General features: G+C 51.4%; 5 protein-coding genes across 5 annotated transcripts; 4 read left to right on the top strand and 1 right to left on the bottom strand.

Moving 5' to 3' along the window:
* Window positions 1-324: 324 nt before the first annotated feature.
* Window positions 325-858, top strand: N0V96_011223 (uncharacterized protein; the record flags this gene model as incomplete). The annotated part of the gene is made up of 1 exon (XM_053199289.2): window positions 325-858. The coding sequence occupies one exon, from the start codon at window positions 325-327 to the stop codon at window positions 856-858; it is 534 nt and encodes a 177-aa protein (XP_053043272.2).
* Window positions 859-1,077: 219 nt separating this feature from the next.
* N0V96_011222 (uncharacterized protein) lies at window positions 1,078-3,210 on the bottom strand (the record flags this gene model as incomplete). Its single annotated transcript, XM_065759203.1, has 14 exons — window positions 1,078-1,407; window positions 1,472-1,529; window positions 1,586-1,659; window positions 1,711-1,797; window positions 1,850-1,863; window positions 1,917-2,117; window positions 2,192-2,309; window positions 2,363-2,369; window positions 2,423-2,461; window positions 2,513-2,570; window positions 2,627-2,642; window positions 2,700-2,726; window positions 2,792-2,818; window positions 2,872-3,210. The coding sequence occupies 14 exons, from the start codon at window positions 3,208-3,210 to the stop codon at window positions 1,078-1,080; spliced, it is 1,395 nt and encodes a 464-aa protein (XP_065612100.1).
* A 4,492-nt stretch (window positions 3,211-7,702) lies between these two features.
* Window positions 7,703-9,400, top strand: N0V96_011221 (uncharacterized protein; the record flags this gene model as incomplete). Its single annotated transcript, XM_065759202.1, has 3 exons — window positions 7,703-7,832; window positions 7,931-8,837; window positions 8,902-9,400. 3 exons carry the CDS (start codon window positions 7,703-7,705, stop codon window positions 9,398-9,400), a joined length of 1,536 nt encoding a protein of 511 aa, XP_065612099.1.
* A 1,128-nt stretch (window positions 9,401-10,528) lies between these two features.
* N0V96_011220 (uncharacterized protein) lies at window positions 10,529-11,302 on the top strand (the record flags this gene model as incomplete). The annotated part of the gene is made up of 1 exon (XM_053199292.2): window positions 10,529-11,302. One exon carries the CDS (start codon window positions 10,529-10,531, stop codon window positions 11,300-11,302), a length of 774 nt encoding a protein of 257 aa, XP_053043275.2.
* A 2,340-nt stretch (window positions 11,303-13,642) lies between these two features.
* N0V96_011219 (uncharacterized protein) lies at window positions 13,643-15,303 on the top strand (the record flags this gene model as incomplete). The annotated part of the gene is made up of 2 exons (XM_065759201.1): window positions 13,643-14,266; window positions 14,326-15,303. 2 exons carry the CDS (start codon window positions 13,643-13,645, stop codon window positions 15,301-15,303), a joined length of 1,602 nt encoding a protein of 533 aa, XP_065612098.1.
* Between the last annotated feature and the right edge of the window lie 2,677 nt (window positions 15,304-17,980).

Below are 17,980 nucleotides of genomic sequence, written 5' to 3'. Positions count from 1 at the left end.
GCGTGCCAATGTCACGATGTTTGACAGCTTTCCAACGTTCCCAGGGAGAAGCTTTCTTGTATTTATTGAGACACGAGTCCCCACCTCTTTGCAGGGTCTGAATCAGTCCCTCACCGCGCAAACGATTCACCATAACGTAGCTAGAAATACCATCATCTTCCCGCAACCATCTCCAAATCCTGTCACACATTCCACAAGTTTGTGTGTCCCATCAAAAAGACAAACGTTTCCATATCGACTTTAAGCCAGGGTTCTCGTCACAAAGGAAAAAAAAAAAGCACCTTCTTCTGACCCGCACCTTATCAACCTTCCAAGCATCTCAAGATGTATGCCAGCAACCTCATCACCACTTTCTCCGCCCTCATCGTCGGTGCCTCCGCTGCAACTCTTCCCTTCCGGTGGGCCGGCGTCTCAAATAACGCCGCGACCGCCGAGCGTCGACAGGCCACCGGTAGCGCCACCTATCCTACAGCACCAGGAAACATCTCCTGGAGTGCACAAAACTACATCTGGGGCTGCTCACCAGGCGGCTGCAGTGCTCGCTTCAACATTAGCGCCCCCTCAGGCTACAGCTCCGGCGCGCCCGGCTTCAACGTGGTCTGCAGCCCTATCTACATCCAGCAGGGCTGGGTCCCCTGCCTGAACCCGGACAACAGCCCCCTCGGCGAGGGTTCGCAGGTCTTTACTATTTGGACGGCCGGCGCGGACCGTGAGCGCATGTACCTTGGTGTCGAGCACATTTACAAGCGTCAGGAAGATGGGCTCACTTGGAATGCCACTGCTGGAACCGACATCCTCCCTGTGCAGAACATGAGCATTACGTTCCCTGTCAATACTGTCGTAGTTCTTGAGTCTTGAGTAATGGCGATTTCGCAACGGCGATCAGTGCGTTCTTCAATTTGCACGAGGCATGCATTCAGCAAGGAGTTTGGTTTATGGACATTTCATTCATGTAATTACTTGATCTACATCTTAATGCTTAATTCTTCGTTCGAGCACCGCATATCTGGCTGTCTCGCAGATAAGGGGCCCCAGAATCGTCTTACTGGTTGAAGCCACCCTCGCCCAATGAGACATCTACCACGGCTTCTCGTTAATGGGAGCGAGAGGAGTCTGGCACTTTGCCGCCAGAGCGGCTTTTGCCTCGTCACTGTCGATGCTCACACAGGGAGTGTCGATACCTCCATCTACGCCATCACAGATGATGACGGGTTCCCCACCGCAGGGTGACGTGACGTTAAAATTCTTGAATTTGATGTTGTGGCAGACGGCGTCGGGGTTTGTGGAGCATGTTAGCTTCGCAACGGCATTGCCGTAGATACCGCTGGTGTAGCCGGTGAAATTTTCGAAGAGAACGTTGGAGACATTCATGCCGGACGGGTATTGCTCGCAGGTAGTCTCGTTGATCTGCCGCGAGTTAGTCAGGGGGACTAAGGTTCATTCGTATATGACGATTGTAGAGAGAACTCACGTTGAAGTAACATGAGTCAAGAATAACTCCGTAGTCCATCCGAGCAACCCAGAAGTTTCTCCAATCATTATCAGAGATGCGTGGCCAAGAATGTCGAGACGGAGAAATACTCACTTGTAGGTAATGTTGTCGACGAAACCGTATCCCACGTTAGGGCCAGCCCAGGTCTTGATGCGGGCACCCGAGTACTGATGCCTGTTTAGAAGAAGGTAGAATCAGAATCATTGGATCAGACTCACATCTCCGTTCAACATCCAAACGTTCTCAATGTGAACGTCCTTGACGTATGACATTTCCCCGGCGTATTGTCCCAAGGAGCCGATCGACTGAGTCAAGTTAGCGAGAATACAGCATGAGGAAGGCCTTGCAAATATATACCTGGCCGTGTGTACCTGTAATGATGTTAGCCTGCTGTTGATCAACCGCTAGGGGTTATACCGCATACCGTTGCAGTACATGGTGTTCACGTAAAGATTGGTGTTGTTGGACTTCGGGGAGAAACAATCGTCGTCAATGTTGACCCAGACACGCTCAATCTTTACATCCTGAACATCCAAAGAGTCGAAGAAGTCAGTGTTCTTGGGGATAATGCTGCCGTTGTTGGTGATAGCAGTGGCGATGACATCTCTGTACTCAATATTGCTCGCTGGTACGCAGGTGTTTAGCCCGAATTTCACGGCCCAGGGAAAGCGAACAGCGGCTGCAGTGAGTCTGACTTACATCCGACGACGAAGTTGGTCCAGCAGGGAGAATCCTTCATGTGGATGCCCTCAACTTCTAGATTCGTGGTGTTCTCAACATAGAAAAGGATGGGCCGGAGGTATTTGTTGGCGGGGTTCTGGGCTGTTAGTTGCTTGTCGTTCATGTGACCGGGCCACCGTGGACTCATACCAAAATCCTGAAGGGGGTCAGCATGGTGCTCTCCAGATCGTCTAAGGAGTCGATACTTACGATCCGATGCCAGAGTTGAACTCGTTCCACCAGCGTTGGCTATGCAAAGTGTTAGACATGGGTGAAAGCTTCGACTTTCGGTCTACGAACCCTTGTCCATTGATGACACCATCACCGTAGATCTTGATGTCCTTGCCACCCCATTTCCCTACACAAGACTATGAGCAGGGCGTCCAAGCATGTGCAACACCGGGACCGTCTTACAGAACATGATTGATTTCTGCCATGTCGCATTAGCAGGGGTTGATAACTGCATGAGACCGGATCTGGGACTTACTTGGAAAGGATGCGTGAACGCATTTGTCTTTTGTTAGATGTCAGCAACGCCGCGTCTCTTCAGCCTCTGCGGATGCTTTGTGTATAACGTACTTGCCAGTATTTCACATCATCGGTGAACTAGCCCACTCTGTCAGATCAACCTAGGCAGCCCTTCCGTTGATAGATCTCACCTTGATCTCGCCCTCCAGCCGGACATGAATGTCGTTGAGGAAAGTCAAGTCGAGAGCTTTTGCGATGACGAACGTTTGATTCTTGGGAAGATACAAGGTGCCACCGTTGTTGGCTTCCTGAAGACCCTTCTTGAGTTCCTCAGACACGTCATCCGTGGCGTTCCGGGAAGCGCGGATCGTGAAGGTCTTGCGTCCACACCCTTGGGATGGAGGCGTGTAGGGATGCTTGTCACGGAACTCTTCCAGAGATCTGGGTACACCCGCCGGCAGTTCGATCCCGTAGGAAGAGACCACGCCGATTACGGCTCCGAGCAGGGCCAGTGATCGCGAGAAACGCATGATGGAGAGGAACGAGAAAAGTTAGAGGATGAATGCGATGCAACGATACTAGCCCGATCTCGCCTTCATGTGAGATGCTCCAAAGACAGCAATCGGAGGGCAGGCTGCCCCATCTTTAAGGCTTTCAAGCGATCAGGAAGCTTGCTCCGGGGAGGATGTAGTCCAAGTGGGGACGACGAAGGTATTCCCACTTCTTTTGTCTTCTCTTCAAAGTTCGGGCGAGCATCACATCGGACGGAGTGACGGAGCACTCCCCCTGGACACGGAAAAGTCAAATAGACTCATTGGACACTGCAGGGCTAAATTGACCAGGCACGGCAACGTTAATCGTAGTTGAACTCGGAAATAAGATGACCAAGGGGACGAGGAACCCCGCGCGCGCATCGGAAAAGAGTCGAACAAAACCCCTGGCCATCGAACGCACTTCACAAAGCATTAATCGCGAAGCGGTCTGGCGTTCAAGACGGTGGAAGATCGCGTGGGGAAGCGTTGGGGTTGAGTCTTGGGATCTTGGAGGATGTGCGGGGGAGACCCTTGGAATTGTTGTAGTGCAGGGCTCGGCACAGGCCTATTGGTGCGAAATTCCTTGGCCTAGCCCAGCGACCTCGGAAAAAGGCACCGCACTGTTGGTAGCTAAGCAGACTGATCTTGTGCGGCCATCGGCGGTGGGCTTTGAACCGGCCGGAGATCCGTCTCGTTGGTACCGAGGTGAACGGATGCGGAGGGGGCGGGGATGCCACGGAGGTAAGATTCATGCTGACGCTTACTCGGGCTTGGATCACATGCACTCAGGAAAGCAACCACAATAAATTCATACTGACGTATAGATTCTTTGAAGATACACTGGTGTATGACATTGTTGAGATACCAGTTCAGTCATATTTGCGGCGTAACGTCTTGAAGAAGACGTGGAAGAAGACGGTTTTTGACATAACGGATGGGGCAGGGCTTGTGCTTTGATTCATTGAGCAGTAATCCTTATGCTTCCTCTATCTGACAGAGCGTCCCGAACGTTGCTTCGTGCAACCCTTTAGATAATAAGATTTTCATCAGAACCTCTGTTTCAAAAACATCCAGCACTGTGGAAGGTATCCATATTCCCTACGATTTCTCATATGCCTTATAGATACCTCTTGCCTGCCTGGGGCAGAGTCTACTTCTAGTCGGACGGCCCCAGGAGCGCTGCAAATGTGATCTCCATCTCGGATCGTTATCCGTCGCCCCTTCCCCAAGATTCTTCCAGCTCGTCAATATTACCATGCGAGCTTTGGAAGATGGATTGGTCCAGAATTCGAAGGAGTAGTCCATCCAGCAACGCTTACAACTGAATATCTTGCCATTATTTTCGGCAACAACTCTCGGAGGCTTCTGCCCATATTCCCAAATACTGCCTTCCTCTGTAGTATTTGTGGTGGACCCAAGAGAAATATCATGATGGCTGCCGGTATTCAAAACCTCTTTCAGGTCACCGGCTGTCCAAGTTCGGTGGTTATGAGGGCAACACCCGCTGAGGTACCAGAACCTGTCGTCATTTCCTAGAAAATTTCCCCTAGGTTTGGCATGGCGCATATCTCTTTTTAACTGAACGATGTCCCGTGTCTTGAGGTACAGGAAACCACTGATGATTCGGCATTCGGTCAGCCGTTGTATCCAGAAGTTTGGGGTTCTATAGAATTCCCTGGAGACAGGCATTGTTTTCGCGACGGATCCTGACGGCTGCAGGCGCTGTGACCTCAAAAGCCCTGCTACCATGTTGAATCGCAGTTTCCACGGCAGGAAGTTTGACCACATCTTGGCGCCAATGTAGAGATGATCCTCGGGAAGTAAAACTTTGGGAGCAGCGCATGGTCGTAGATTGGACGAGTGAGAGTTAACGACATCGCGATGATGTCCTGGCTTCGACGGAACGGACGATGAGGGCGAGTGGAAAGTTCCGCAGTCTTTGCATGCGATATAGAGAGGTTTGGCATACACGCCGTCGCATTCTACTAGCTGTAGAAGTCGATGTTGGGCTTCCTTGCCTAGAGTCATGGGCTGGTGTCCGACTTTGTTTCGTATCGTACTATGGAGGATTGGTAAGATCGCCTGGGATTCAATAGGGAGAAGTTTCTGGATTTGTAACAAAATTTCGGCAGGTAAGGTGTCCAAGAAACTCATTGCTGGCGGTTATGCTGTGCAACTGGGTACTTATTAGATTGGGATGAAAGAGGGACACGATATGAAGACCAAGCGTATCAATGGTATTTCAGAGACGGGATGCCATTCTTCTTGTTTTGCGGTTGGGAGTCGAATGAGGTTATACTAAGACGTTGTTGGGTGCCTAGACAGACGTTGGGCGCTGAGCTAGGGTCTATGACAAGTCGTCCAAATGGGTCTGATATTTTGAGTCATCCTCGCCACTTTCAAATTTCGGTGGTCATTCACCACATCATTAAGTAGGCTTAGTACCTAGTATAACTAGCACCTCAATCCTGTCATTGCGACCAACGGTGGGAAAAAGTTGTCGCGTCACTCCCTGCGTAAGTGCAATTTATATTTGCTGCCGACTTCACAGTCATCGGCGGCATCGGCGGTGCGGCGATTACTAGGGCACGTCGTTTTATGACTGTTGGTCTCTGCTGCTAACACAACGATCGCACCTCGAAATAGTGTGATAAGGTCATATAAGGTAAATAATGCTTCTTCATAGGCAGCCATTTTTCTTATCATTCCTTTTACCGATTGACTCTTTCTCGTCGCCACGGCCTGAGTACCAGCCTGAGTACCATCCCTCAACCCCGTAGGATGTGGATGGGTCTTCATCCAGAATTTGAATACTTATTTGCATGAGGTGGCTTTGAAACATCATTTCTGGAGGCATGTAGAATTCAAATCCGGTCAAAATTTCCAAGGGAAATGACGGAGAACTTGAAACTAGGCAACTCGCGAAGGGCATCAGAACTCAGAATGACGCCATCATTCTTCGTTACTGCACGCGGCCTATTACCTGTAACTTAGGACTTATACCAATCAAATCTTACACGCGCTTGAAGTCACGAAAGAACATAAGATCAAAGGAATAGAAACGTAGATGATTGAGTCATTAGCCACGATCCAAAGAGTAATGGCCGCTTTGGGGAAATAAGTAGTCTGTGGAGAAGATTGATGTTTTCAACTCGATCAAGTGAGAAGTCAATTTTCTCTAAGCTTCCATTACGCGTCTTGTCTTCTTTCTTTTTTATGGCATTGAAATTTGAGTAAAAGGATACCTAGTCTGAGTAGCCCGGCATGTTATACAGTTCGGCAGATGCACGCAGAAGTATCTATAGGTCCCTTTATGTCCCAAACTTCGAAATAACTCAATGTTTGACTGGGCTATTGGATAAGTATACAGATATTGTTACAGTTTTATGACCGAAACTTTGGAACAATAGCATCAAGACTTGCCCGGATGTTTGGATTCCCCAATGCTACTATGCCCTGGACGCACGGGGCCGCACACTACCTTGGTGTGACTTGGGTCAAGGTCTCCATCTTCGGGCGCTGTGTCCCATACTCTCAGCTGCGATTTAAGGCCAATAGAATGATTTCCCCCGGGACATTTAGCCCGTCAGTGGTCTAGAAGGGCCTTATTGCAGCGTTGATGCAAGGGTGAATGAGATGCAATCCCACCGGCTTTACGCTTATTGAACCTATTCTAAAGACGTATCAACGAGCCACCTATTTCCCGGACGTTCCGAGTGACGCCAGTTCCCAGGAATTCGAGTACCTGTGGCTTGATATGGCTGGTATGAGAAAACACTTCAGCCTGGAAGCAAATGAGCAACATCACGTAAAGTGACAACTAACATCCAATATCTGAGAAGCCAGTAGACCAACAGCGAGTCAAGAACTGCCGAGTAGTGGGTTCCGCCCCTGGTCGCCATATGCATGTGCAGGCTTCGTACGCTGAGGAACACACAGAGATCCCTCTTCACTTTGCTGCATTCGACTCATTTTCAGGACCATCCTTGCTCGCTGCTCAATTGTCATGGTCTTTTCAGTATTGGGCCTTCCGAGCGCGTAAGAGACACAAGGTGTCAAGAAAGAATCCCTAACATAGAAGGTTCAGTTGTCTTCTTCTACAAGAACTACCATCTGCGCGTTGTTTGTTTGGCTCAGCAACATTATGATTGAGTGCCGCTCCTGTGTAACTGTCAGACGACCATCGCTTAATGCTGGCCGCCGCAACCCGATCATACCTTGCCCTGCAACTCCATCACTCCGCATAAACTGATCTCGGACCATTAACCCAACACTGGAAATGCCCGCCTTTCTTGGCAGCGCAGAATTTACAGTATAAGACGTCTGTAGCTTTGTGGAAGACGACTGGAGCAACCGCCAGCGTTGGTTGACCTTCAACGCCTCAAGTCCTAACGCTATGGTCTTCACACCATACCCATATTCGCCAAGATCACTAAGATCTTGAAGTATTACAAGCATCGTGGAGCAACTAGCAGTTTTAAATACCACCATGACCTACGCCGACATCGGTGCGGGGCTCTTGGCTGTCTCGACCCTGTTCTCTCCCGGTGTCTGCTTCGCGGCAACCGACAGGATTCCCGATTCAGTAACGAGCCGGACCGCTGAAGCATCACGCACCGGTATTCCACCTGTATGCCATTCTCTTGCAATAACGAAACGCTGGCATTTGCAACCGCTGACAAAGTTACCTAACAGTGTGATGCTCTCATCGCTGCAGGTCTGGCAGACCGTCTACTTCTCGCAACTGAAGCAGGCTACGAGGCACGGATTTCGACATACTGGTCTGTCAGTGCTCGTCTGCGGCCATGGTGTCTCGTCCAGCCACGAGACACTAACGAAGTATCCAAGACCCTGACCGCACTGTTGGAGGCTGGATCAGGTGCCGGAGATTGGCACATTGCTGTCTGTGGAGGAGGCCACAACCACTGGGCAGGCACAAACAACATTGCCAACGGGGTAACGATTGACCTGGTCTACCTCAACCAGACCTCATACGATTCGGAGACCAATCTTGCCTCTGTTGGTCCCGGAGACCACTGGAAAGATGGGTATGCAAAGCTTCTCAAGAGCAATGTTACCGTAACTGGTGGCCGCGATGGAGGCGTGGGTGTCGGTGGTTTTCTTCTGGGAGGCGGCAACTCTTATTACACCGGCCGCATGGGCTTTGGAGCAGACTCTGTGAGGAATTATGAGGTCGTTCTTGCCGATGGTAGCGTCGTCAACGCCAACAAGGAAACCAATCCTGACCTCTTCAAAGCCCTCAAGGGTGGCAGTAGCAACTTTGGCATCGTAACGCGCTTCGATCTCGAAGCACTACCGGCCAAAGACCTCTACACGGGCATCCACATGATGACAAAGGATAACTCCGATGCCTTCGTCAGTGCTATCGTCGACTTCACCAACCACGATCAGAGCTTAGCTGACGACGCACTGGTTGTTGTCTACACCCACAATGCAGCTTTGGGAGACGATGTACTTATTGCCGCTTCTCGCATCAATACTCAGGGTAACTCGGATACCACGTCGTTCGCGAAGATCAATCAAATTCCCGCCATCAGCAGCGACATGAATCATCGAAGCATGGCTGATCTGGCGTTGAACTCCCAGACTCCTGCCGGCTCTAGGTTCGTAGCATCTCTTTTTCCCTCACGCTTTGAAAGTAACACCGGAACTCACCTCGTGATGTAGGTCTGTATGGTTTACATTAACATTCAAGAACGAAGAGGCAATCCTGAAAAAGGCTGTTGAGGCCCACCAAGACTTCGTCGACGCTATGAAGGTTGCTGTTGGGGCAGATCAGTTCGCCACTCAGATGGTCTTCCAACCTCTGCCTACCTACTTCGCAGTCATTGGCACCGAGAACGGTGGTAATGTCCTCGGCCTTGATGCGGAGAGGGAGAATGCAATCCTCTGGCTTGGTCTCGTTACCATCAATACCGAAGCTCAGGAAGCTGTTGCTCGAGCACGTATGGCCTTAGCGTCTGCCCGAATCGAAAACTATGCTATTTCTGTCGATGGAAACGTCAATTGGCGTTACCTGAACTACGCTGACCCAAGCCAAGATCCGATCAAGACGTATGGCTCTGCTAATGTGGACTTCATCCGCGAGATTGCAGCCAAATATGATCCTGAGGGGAAGTTCCAGAAGCGAATCCCTGGAGACTTCAAGATTTCACGCGTGGATTGATTTTTGGATGGCCCAGATGGTTCTGCTGGAAGATACTAAGCTGTTCAAAACTTTGGTAGTGATGGAAAAACGCCAGAGTGGGCTCATTGACAGCTATTTATTGAGGAAACAAAAACTTTTCCCGGAAAGATGATGGTATCAAATGCACAAAGCTGGAGTTTCGCCCTTGTCAGTAACTAAGAGATAAGTAAGAGTGCCGCATCCTTCCCTCCCTCAAAGCTTAAAGCCCAGCATAGAGTTGTATTGAGATGCGGCGAAGCTTTTCATGTAAGGTACAGCAGGTAGACTATATCCGCCCCGACCGCCGGTTGCCGGTTGCCGGATCCCGGTATCCACCAGTCCCTTCGCTTCCATTCCGGCAGATACGTAAGTTTCTTTGGTGCCGGTGCCAAGCCCCGCCCCTCGTATCCACATCGCGGGGCCGGGAGTCCTGCACCTGGATGTAATCAGTCTCTTGTAATTGGCTGGTTCTGACAAACAACATCTCTCGAAATGCGTCAGAGTGTACGGAGTACGTACACGTGTAAAAGCAGTTGCTCATGCAGACCTTGCTTGCTTGTGCACCTTTCAAGCGGATTCAGATAAGAGTCACCCGCACCGAAGCTATCTAACCTATCTCCCGCGGAGATGCCAAGTTTGGGCTTGAGTCACCAGGGCTGACTGGCTCTCAACAGTGACGGCCAAGCTACTCCTGAGACCGCGGGACGGTCCATGTTACACATGAGTACGGTGGCTGAGGTCATCAGAATATAAGTAAATGCGGTCGTCGAAGACCGAGTCCTTCCGATCTCTGCCGCCGTGCTAATACGGCAAACGAACAGTCTTTCTAGATGTGGTTGTGATATTGTTATTGCTACCATCTGCGGAGGCGAAAACTTCCGCAATTGACATTAGAAACCATAATTAGTGGACCGCATGCACGCCCTTTCAAACACATGTCCTATTACGTTTCGGCAGGAACTAGAGGAACTACCTACACGGAAGCGCCCGGCCCTATAAAGCCGGTAGACCGACATAAACCGCCATCATCAGATCAACTTTAGCACTATCAATTTCGCCCCATCGACATCAGCAAACAACAAAGCCATTTAACCGAACCTTTGTGCCCATTTTCTTGTCTTCGACAACATGCAGCTCCGGAAAGATCACGTGGAGAATAGCATCCGGGTGCTTCGTCAGCTCATCAAGGACTATCCCCTCGGCGTTCTCACCACAGCCATCCCATCAGCCGATCACCCTTTCATCCAGTCCAGCCACATTCCCTGGGTATTGGATGTCGAAGATGACTCTAGCGAAACGGAGCTCGGCGTTTTGAGAGGTCACGTGGCGCGCGCAAATCCTCAGTGCAAGGCGATGGTCGAGTCACTATCGGCAGAAAATCGTACGGGAACCGGAAACGTTCTCGATCAGGAGGTGCTGGTCCTCTTCACCGCGCCCGCCCACTCCTATGTCACGCCGAAATTCTATGTCGAAACTAAGCCAACGACGGCCAAAGTTGTGCCGACCTGGAATTACGCCGCGGTGCAGGCGTACGGCCGCGCCAAAATCTTTTACGAGTCCAAGACCGAGGAGACGTCGGGATTCCTGAACAAGCAGCTCCACGATCTCTCACAACTTGGAGAGCAGTCAATCATGGGGTACACTGGTCAAGGCGGCCGTCCTGGGCCGTGGCAAATCTCGGACGCCCCGCAACGGTATATTGATCTGTCCAAAATGGCTATTATTGGCATCGAAATCACCATCGACAGGCTGCAGGGCAAGTTCAAGATGAGCCAGGAGTTGAGCGAGGGGGATCGTCAAGGTGTTGTCGCGGGGTTCAAGGCGTTGGACTCGGACTTGGGCAACCAGATTTCCACAATGGTAAAGGAGCGCGGCGAGTTGAAGCAGAAATCTAAACAATGAAAGTTCCCAAAGACTGTTGTCCATGAAGGGCTGTTTCCCCATCGCGAAGTGAATTTCCACACCATGCCCCCGCGTATTTGGCGTAAATCCGGGGTCCAATAATGGGTCCCAAACGCATGCAACCGGCCCGGTGCTGAGCTAGGGGCTGGCATGTAGGTACGACTTTCAAGCAACCAATGCGAGGCAATGAATCACATAAAGAACCACTGAAGACCAAACTATTGGCTTTTGTAGGAGCACCAACACCGGGCCGGCACTCAGCTCTAAGTTAAGTACCCGTCCACTGATCATGATACTCTTTGCCAGCGAAGTCTAGGAGACATCCTGATTGCTCGGTAATGTCTCACACAGCTAGCTTCGATAAGCTGATGTTTTGTCTGAAAGAGAAATGACTCCGTGTTGTTTTAAAAACTCAACACCTCAGTAGATTCAAAAGGCGCATTGGAAATATCAACACCCCTTTCCCGCATTCCCGTGAACCTCCCGCCACTTACTACACCCACTAGCAGCATTTACGGCAGCCCCTCCATTCTTTACGATATCCGTAGTCCATCCAAGCGAGCCCTGAACCACCATTACATCTCCGCTGTGAGCAAACAATGACTTCTCATCGGGCTCAATGACCTGTTTGTAGTAAGGGTCCGCATAGGCGGACAAGAACTGCCCGATGCTCGATACGGTGAAGTCGGCTGCTCCGTCATATTGTAAGAGGTACTCGTCCGGTAGCCTCAGAGCTTTCCGAAGAGTCGTGCGGTTTGCCTCGGTGGTGTGGTACTGTGAAATCCGTCCTAGTCAGTTCGAAGAACCTTTCTGTTTAAGTATCGAGTAATGGTGCCTCGCTACTTACCTGAGTGTACCGGTTGACGCCGTACTGGAGAGCCCAAGGCACAACAAGAGGGCCATGCGTGTTTGTCCAGTGATTGTGGAATTCTTGCTCTGTCATTCCGGCCTTTCGGGTAAAGAAAGTCATGATGCGAGCAGATTCATCCGCTAGAGTTGGAGCGAAAAGCGTGAGAAGGGCACCGAGACCGCATGTCGCCGACGTGAACTTCATCGTGTACGTTAGCTGGATGATTATTTGTAACAACAGAACCTGGGTTTTCAATTCAAGCCGCAACCATCATAATGTGACGACGTTCCTTTTATACCCTTAGAAAACTCAGAGTCCAAGAGAAGAGCCAAACTACATTTTGCGTGGGTCTTGGCCTTCCGCTGAGGATCGGGGGTTACAATTTCCGTCAAAGTGGCCTGGCATTGCCGACTCCGTCTCGTTCCTCGGTCAAGCCGGAGCACGTATCTCGAGAAAGAGACATACTCGCGGCACTTTGAAGATGATTGGTGATGCACGATGACTCCGGTATAAAGGGGCAGATCTTTAACACCACCGACTACGATATCGAATCGTTGATTTGTTGGTTTTGAGTCCCCAGTCATCCGCGGCAGGGTGCGCACGACGAACCCTGTCTGTAGGTACATGGGTTTGGGGCAGGCTGCAGCTTTTTGTCATTTCTTCAAATCAATTACGCTTTGTGTTTGCTTGCTCTTCTCTTTCTTAGAGAGGTTCAATTACTAATTCTTTGTGCCTTCTAAAAGAAACATTTCATCAAAGACTGAATTTAGTATCTTCTGACTTCCATTCGGTGTGGATCTTGCTCAGTAGTAATCGGCAAAGATTAAACGTCAAACCTCGTAGTCGAGAACTCAAAGCTTGTAAGTCGTACACAATGCTCCAAAGCCGCTCGTTCTGTGTCGCTCGACGGGCTATGGGCTCCCGTGCGTGCTCAACTTGGCGGGCAAATCGGAAGGACTTCCTGAATCTAGACCAGTCTCCTTCTCCTCCTGCTCTTTGCGCGTGGGATTGATAACGGGAAGAGATTGGCACCGTAGCCAATTGAGACTTGTGGAACAACTCACTCACATGCATTATCGGTGCGAATCAAAGCTTCACCTCATGCAACTCGCCGACTTTGGTATGCCGCTTCTCGGTCTCGCGTGCGGGGGAACGGTTGGGGGGAGCTCGGGTGTTTGTATGCGCGCGGGACAGGCCGAGGAGGGGTCGAGAAACTCTCAACGCGCTATGCGGCTCGACGGAAAAAGATTGACGACAAGGACTTTATTTGGGATGAAACTGAAGCTTGAATTTGCCAGCGACGACTACAGTCATCGCGCACCGCCAATATTAAACAGATACATATGAATGCCAGGTTCTACGCAGATATCTCTGACTTGTGGTGAAGAGAGACTTGGGAACCGTATACGACCACCTCTGTCCACCAGGAGACCTTCAGGTTGTCTCACAGAAACTGTATCCAATATTTCGACGGTCGCCCGCGTCACATGATGGCAGAAGCAACGAAACCCAGAGATGTCAAAGGCCTAAACCAAAATGGCTCGCTCAACGACGAAGAAACTGGCGGATCGCACTCTGAGGCACCACTTGAGGTCCACGGAGACGAAGACATCGTGGCGCGGATGAACAACCTCGATCCTCCCGTGATACCAGAGGAAGAGAGGCGCGTACGGAGGAAAATCGACATGCGCCTGCCCCTCTTCCTGCTCATCCTCTACATGTTCACCTGGCTAGACCGCGGCGCGCTGGGGAATGCGGCGCTAATGGGGATCAAGGAAGATCTCGGGTTCACGAGTAGAGACTTTTCTCTCGCCGTGAGCATGTTCTTCGTCGGGACGGCGATTTCTGACCTGTTTACGAATATTGGGATGAGGTATATCCGGCCTTCGGTCTACCTTGCTACGGCCATGGTACGTCCGATGCGCAAGAGTGATAATAATACATGGACGAAAGCTCACTGGAATACGCAGATCATCTGGGGTATCTTTGCGACGCTGCAAGCTGTTGCTGGCGGTCCCAGCGGGATGTTCGCGATCCGGTTCTTCCTCGGCATCTTTGAGGCGGCCTTCATATCCGGAGCGCCATACCTAACGACAGTCCTCTATCCCAGAGCCGTAAGTCTCCCCTTCATAGGATCTTGGTCCTCTCAACCCCTGACGTAACACCGCCAAAGGAATGGGGCCGCCGCATAAGCGTCTACCTCTCAGCAACGCCCCTCGCAGGCGCCTTTGGCGGCTGGGTAGCCTATGGCGTCTCCAATATCTCCAACCCACTCATAAAGCACTGGCAAGCCCTCTTCATCATCGAAGGCCTCGTCACGATCCTCTTCGGCGTAGCCTGCATCTGGGTCCTGCCCGACCGCCCGCACAACACGCGCTGGCTCACCCCGCGCGAGCGCGACGTCGCCACCTGGCGGATGATGCGCGACGGCAACCGCACGCACGGCAAAGTCCACTGGCGCACGACGGCGGCACAGCTTATGGGGGACTGGCGGCTGTGGCTGAATATCGCGATTTACATGGGTCAGGTGCTGCAGACGTACACGATTGCGACGTTTACGCCGATTATTGTGGCAACGTTTGGGTATGATAACGTTAAGGCGCAGTTAATGACGGCGCCGCCGTATTGTGTTGCGTTTGTCATGGTCTTTGTGGTCGGATGGGCGAGTGATCGGGTTAAATCGTGTTCGGGGTTGCTGGTGGGATGTTCTGTTGTTGCGGCTGTTGGGGATTTGTTGTTGGCTGTGTTGCCACATACGGCTGCGAGTGCGAGGTATGGCGCGACGTTTTTGATCTTGTCTGGAATCCTGTCTGGTGTCACGTTGAGTGTGGGCAATATTACGAGTAATTGCTGCGGCGATATCAAGAAGGGGATCGCCACAGGGTTGTTTCAGTCTTTTGGGAGCACGATGGGCATCGCGACGGGGTACCTCTTTCCTTCGACGGATGGACCGAGCTACAAGAAGGGGTTCTGGACGTTGTTTGCGGCTACGTGTTGGACTGGTGTTGGGGCCGCGTTTGTGACGGTGATGAATATCAGGGAAAATAGGAGGCGAGACAGGGAGTTCGGGAAGCCGCCTCGGGATGTGGTGATTGACTACGACGAGGATGGTCAGATGGAGCATCATCCTTACTGGAGATTCTATCATTAGCATTTTGGTAGTCGAGGAAGATGACGTCAGGCCAAATGATATACAACGGGTTCAGGGCGCTCAACAAGAAAGGCAATAGAATTGACAAAAATGGTTGTCTTGATAGAAGCCACATCTCTAAGACATTGAGTTCTATAAGCGACAGCTACTCACTTCAGGGCCATAAATTTGTAGCCAAATCAAACGAGATCTATGTGAGGAGGCCGAGTAAACGCACCCACAGGCTTCATTCTGTCATAGCTTTGAAGCAGGCTCTAGGTCTGCTTTCGTCATTGCTTCTTACGACCAAAGGACTCAGAGCTTCAGCATGCCTTTTGTCGTCATCTACGTTCTGTTTCATTCGAAGGAGTCAGGTCAGCGTTGTGAGATACAACTCTGAGGAGACTACGGATAACGCATAACGTCGGACGCGCCATGTTTGTTTCACGGTGGCAGTGAGATGGGCATATGATTGATACGGAAGTAGAGGAATTCAATGGACCGATATGTAGTCTCTACCAGATAGCTTCGAGCAACCTGCTGTTGTCATGTGTGATATTTGCCTTCGTCATAACAGTCTACGAATGTGGTCTTGGTGTCAGTGCCGTACAGAAAGTAGCAGTCGTCAAGCATTGTTCCGGCTCACGTTAAACTTGTGAAGTTATGTGAGGAGCAACTGGCTGGGCGAATCGAGGGCGGTCTCAGTCGATCGAACTGTCTGGGCACCAGGGGAGAGCAAGGGTCAGCCCGGTATCTGATCACGCTGGGCAGAGGGCCGGGACGAGCGGGAGACCGGGCTCGTGACTGGGATGTTTGCTTGTGTTCCGTGGCCGGGCCATGGATGGTCAGTAGGCGGTTGGGACAGGAGTGTTGGAACTCGGACGACGTAGACGACGAGGGATGGGTATCGCATCTCGACATCTGTTTGCTTCTTGGCGGTTGGTGATGAGAAATGATGTGCTTGCATGGTATCTGCATCTTGAGCAATATCTTGGAAGCCCATGCATGACAGCAAGGTGTCTGACCATATCCGTATGACCGTGGGCTCAAATGGTGGGATACATGTTGGCATTTGCCAACCAGCCATTGAAGGTGGACATGTATGTTGGCGGCCCAATCTCTTGGGACCAGGGATCGAAGGAGATTCGTCACATCTCGAGCCAGGCTATTGGCGGTTGGCGGTTCTGGGCGGCGGGGTCGAATTCTGTTGCTTTCGCCTGTTTGGGATGCACGGCAATCTGGACTTCCAGATCTGGCTGGAAAGAGGCGGCCAGGGGGAGGTATTCACTGTGTGCCTGACTCGGGCAAAGATTTGACTACCATTCTCAAATGCTGCAACCGTAGCATAGGGAGAGAGAGAGAAAAGAGGGGTTCTCGGGCAAGTACGACTGCTCATCTGTCAGCGGCGTTGGAGTGGTCAAAGTAAGTGGTTGAAGGTCGCAGGTTTTCGTCCTCGGAGGAACGTGGTGCATTGCAGAACTCAGGTATCGGCTGGTGAGCGAACAAAGAATCTTGTTCGTCAAGGAAAACAGCTGTTTATCCAAGAAGAAGCTTGGTTTTTACCATAAGGTTAAAAGGACGGATAGAGTGAGGTGCAGTTGCCAAACATCCGCCCAGGGCAGGTCCAGATCAAGTGGTCCAGTTGGGTCCACGGGTCGATGTTGGACGGAATGCGGCGGAAGCTTGGGCCGGAAAGCTTCAACAGGCAAGACCCAACTGCCAACCAACCGAAAGTCAATGGGAAAGACTGGACAGGAACCTGGAAGGTGCGGGCGACGGCACGGACGTGATTGCCCTGGCTGGCTGGTACATAGCTACTTACTGCGTAGGTGCAAATGTAGGTAGGTACGAGTGCTCCGTACCTACCTCAAGGTACCTGAGGTGTCTGGATACGTACCGCGGTGTGACTAGCGGACTAGCGCAAGGAGGGGCACACAGACGCGCATAGTGGAGAATTATCCAATATCCCAGCCAACCAAAACCAACGAATTACCGCCCGTAGTGGCCGGGGTCCGAACGGGAAGGTAACCCCACTGGAGCTTTCACTCTCCCAAATGTGCGAATCACGCTGCAATGCCGGGGGTCTCCCGCCTTTTTCGACCGTCTCCGCCGTCCTTCGTCCTCTTCCATCGGCCTTTCTATCAAAGTTGTCAACCACTTCTTTGCCCGTCACATCCTCTTCTCACTCTGCTATTCGACCGCCACCAAGAACATCAACCGCCCCCAATATGCACCTGTCCACCCTGTGTGCCGACCCATGCAGCTTCTGCAGGCCCTCTCCTCGCCTTTCAGTTTCTTGGTCACTTTTGCCAGCTGTTGGTCAATTCCATCTCAATGTGTCGGCGGTCAACTTGACGGCCTCCACTGGTCGCACCTCAAAATGCGCTCCCGTCGTTCCGGCGTTGCTCCAATGACCGCTGATCAAAGAGGAGTGTTACCTACGCTCTCCGGCCCTTCCCATCATCTTATGGCACATGGCATGACCGAACCAACAAAACCCCAGTTCCACTGTTCCAGAAATCACTGAAGCATATCTGTGGCCGTCAGCAACCGCATCTTCCACGCCGTGGGAGGCCGCGGCTGCCGCTTACGTTTCTGGATTGACAACCCCCGGGTACACAGACGGACTTCTTCACAGAGGACGTTACCTCGACGATATTCCAAAGTCGTTTCCTGCTTATACAGCTGCCTACGACCA

Source organism: Colletotrichum fioriniae (assembly GCF_027942845.1).
Source record: "Colletotrichum fioriniae strain IMI 355084 chromosome Unknown scaffold_17, whole genome shotgun sequence".
Lineage (NCBI taxonomy): Eukaryota > Fungi > Ascomycota > Sordariomycetes > Glomerellales > Glomerellaceae > Colletotrichum > Colletotrichum fioriniae.
The sequence above is the reverse complement of the archived record's forward strand: the minus strand, read 5'-3'. Positions and strand labels throughout refer to the sequence as shown.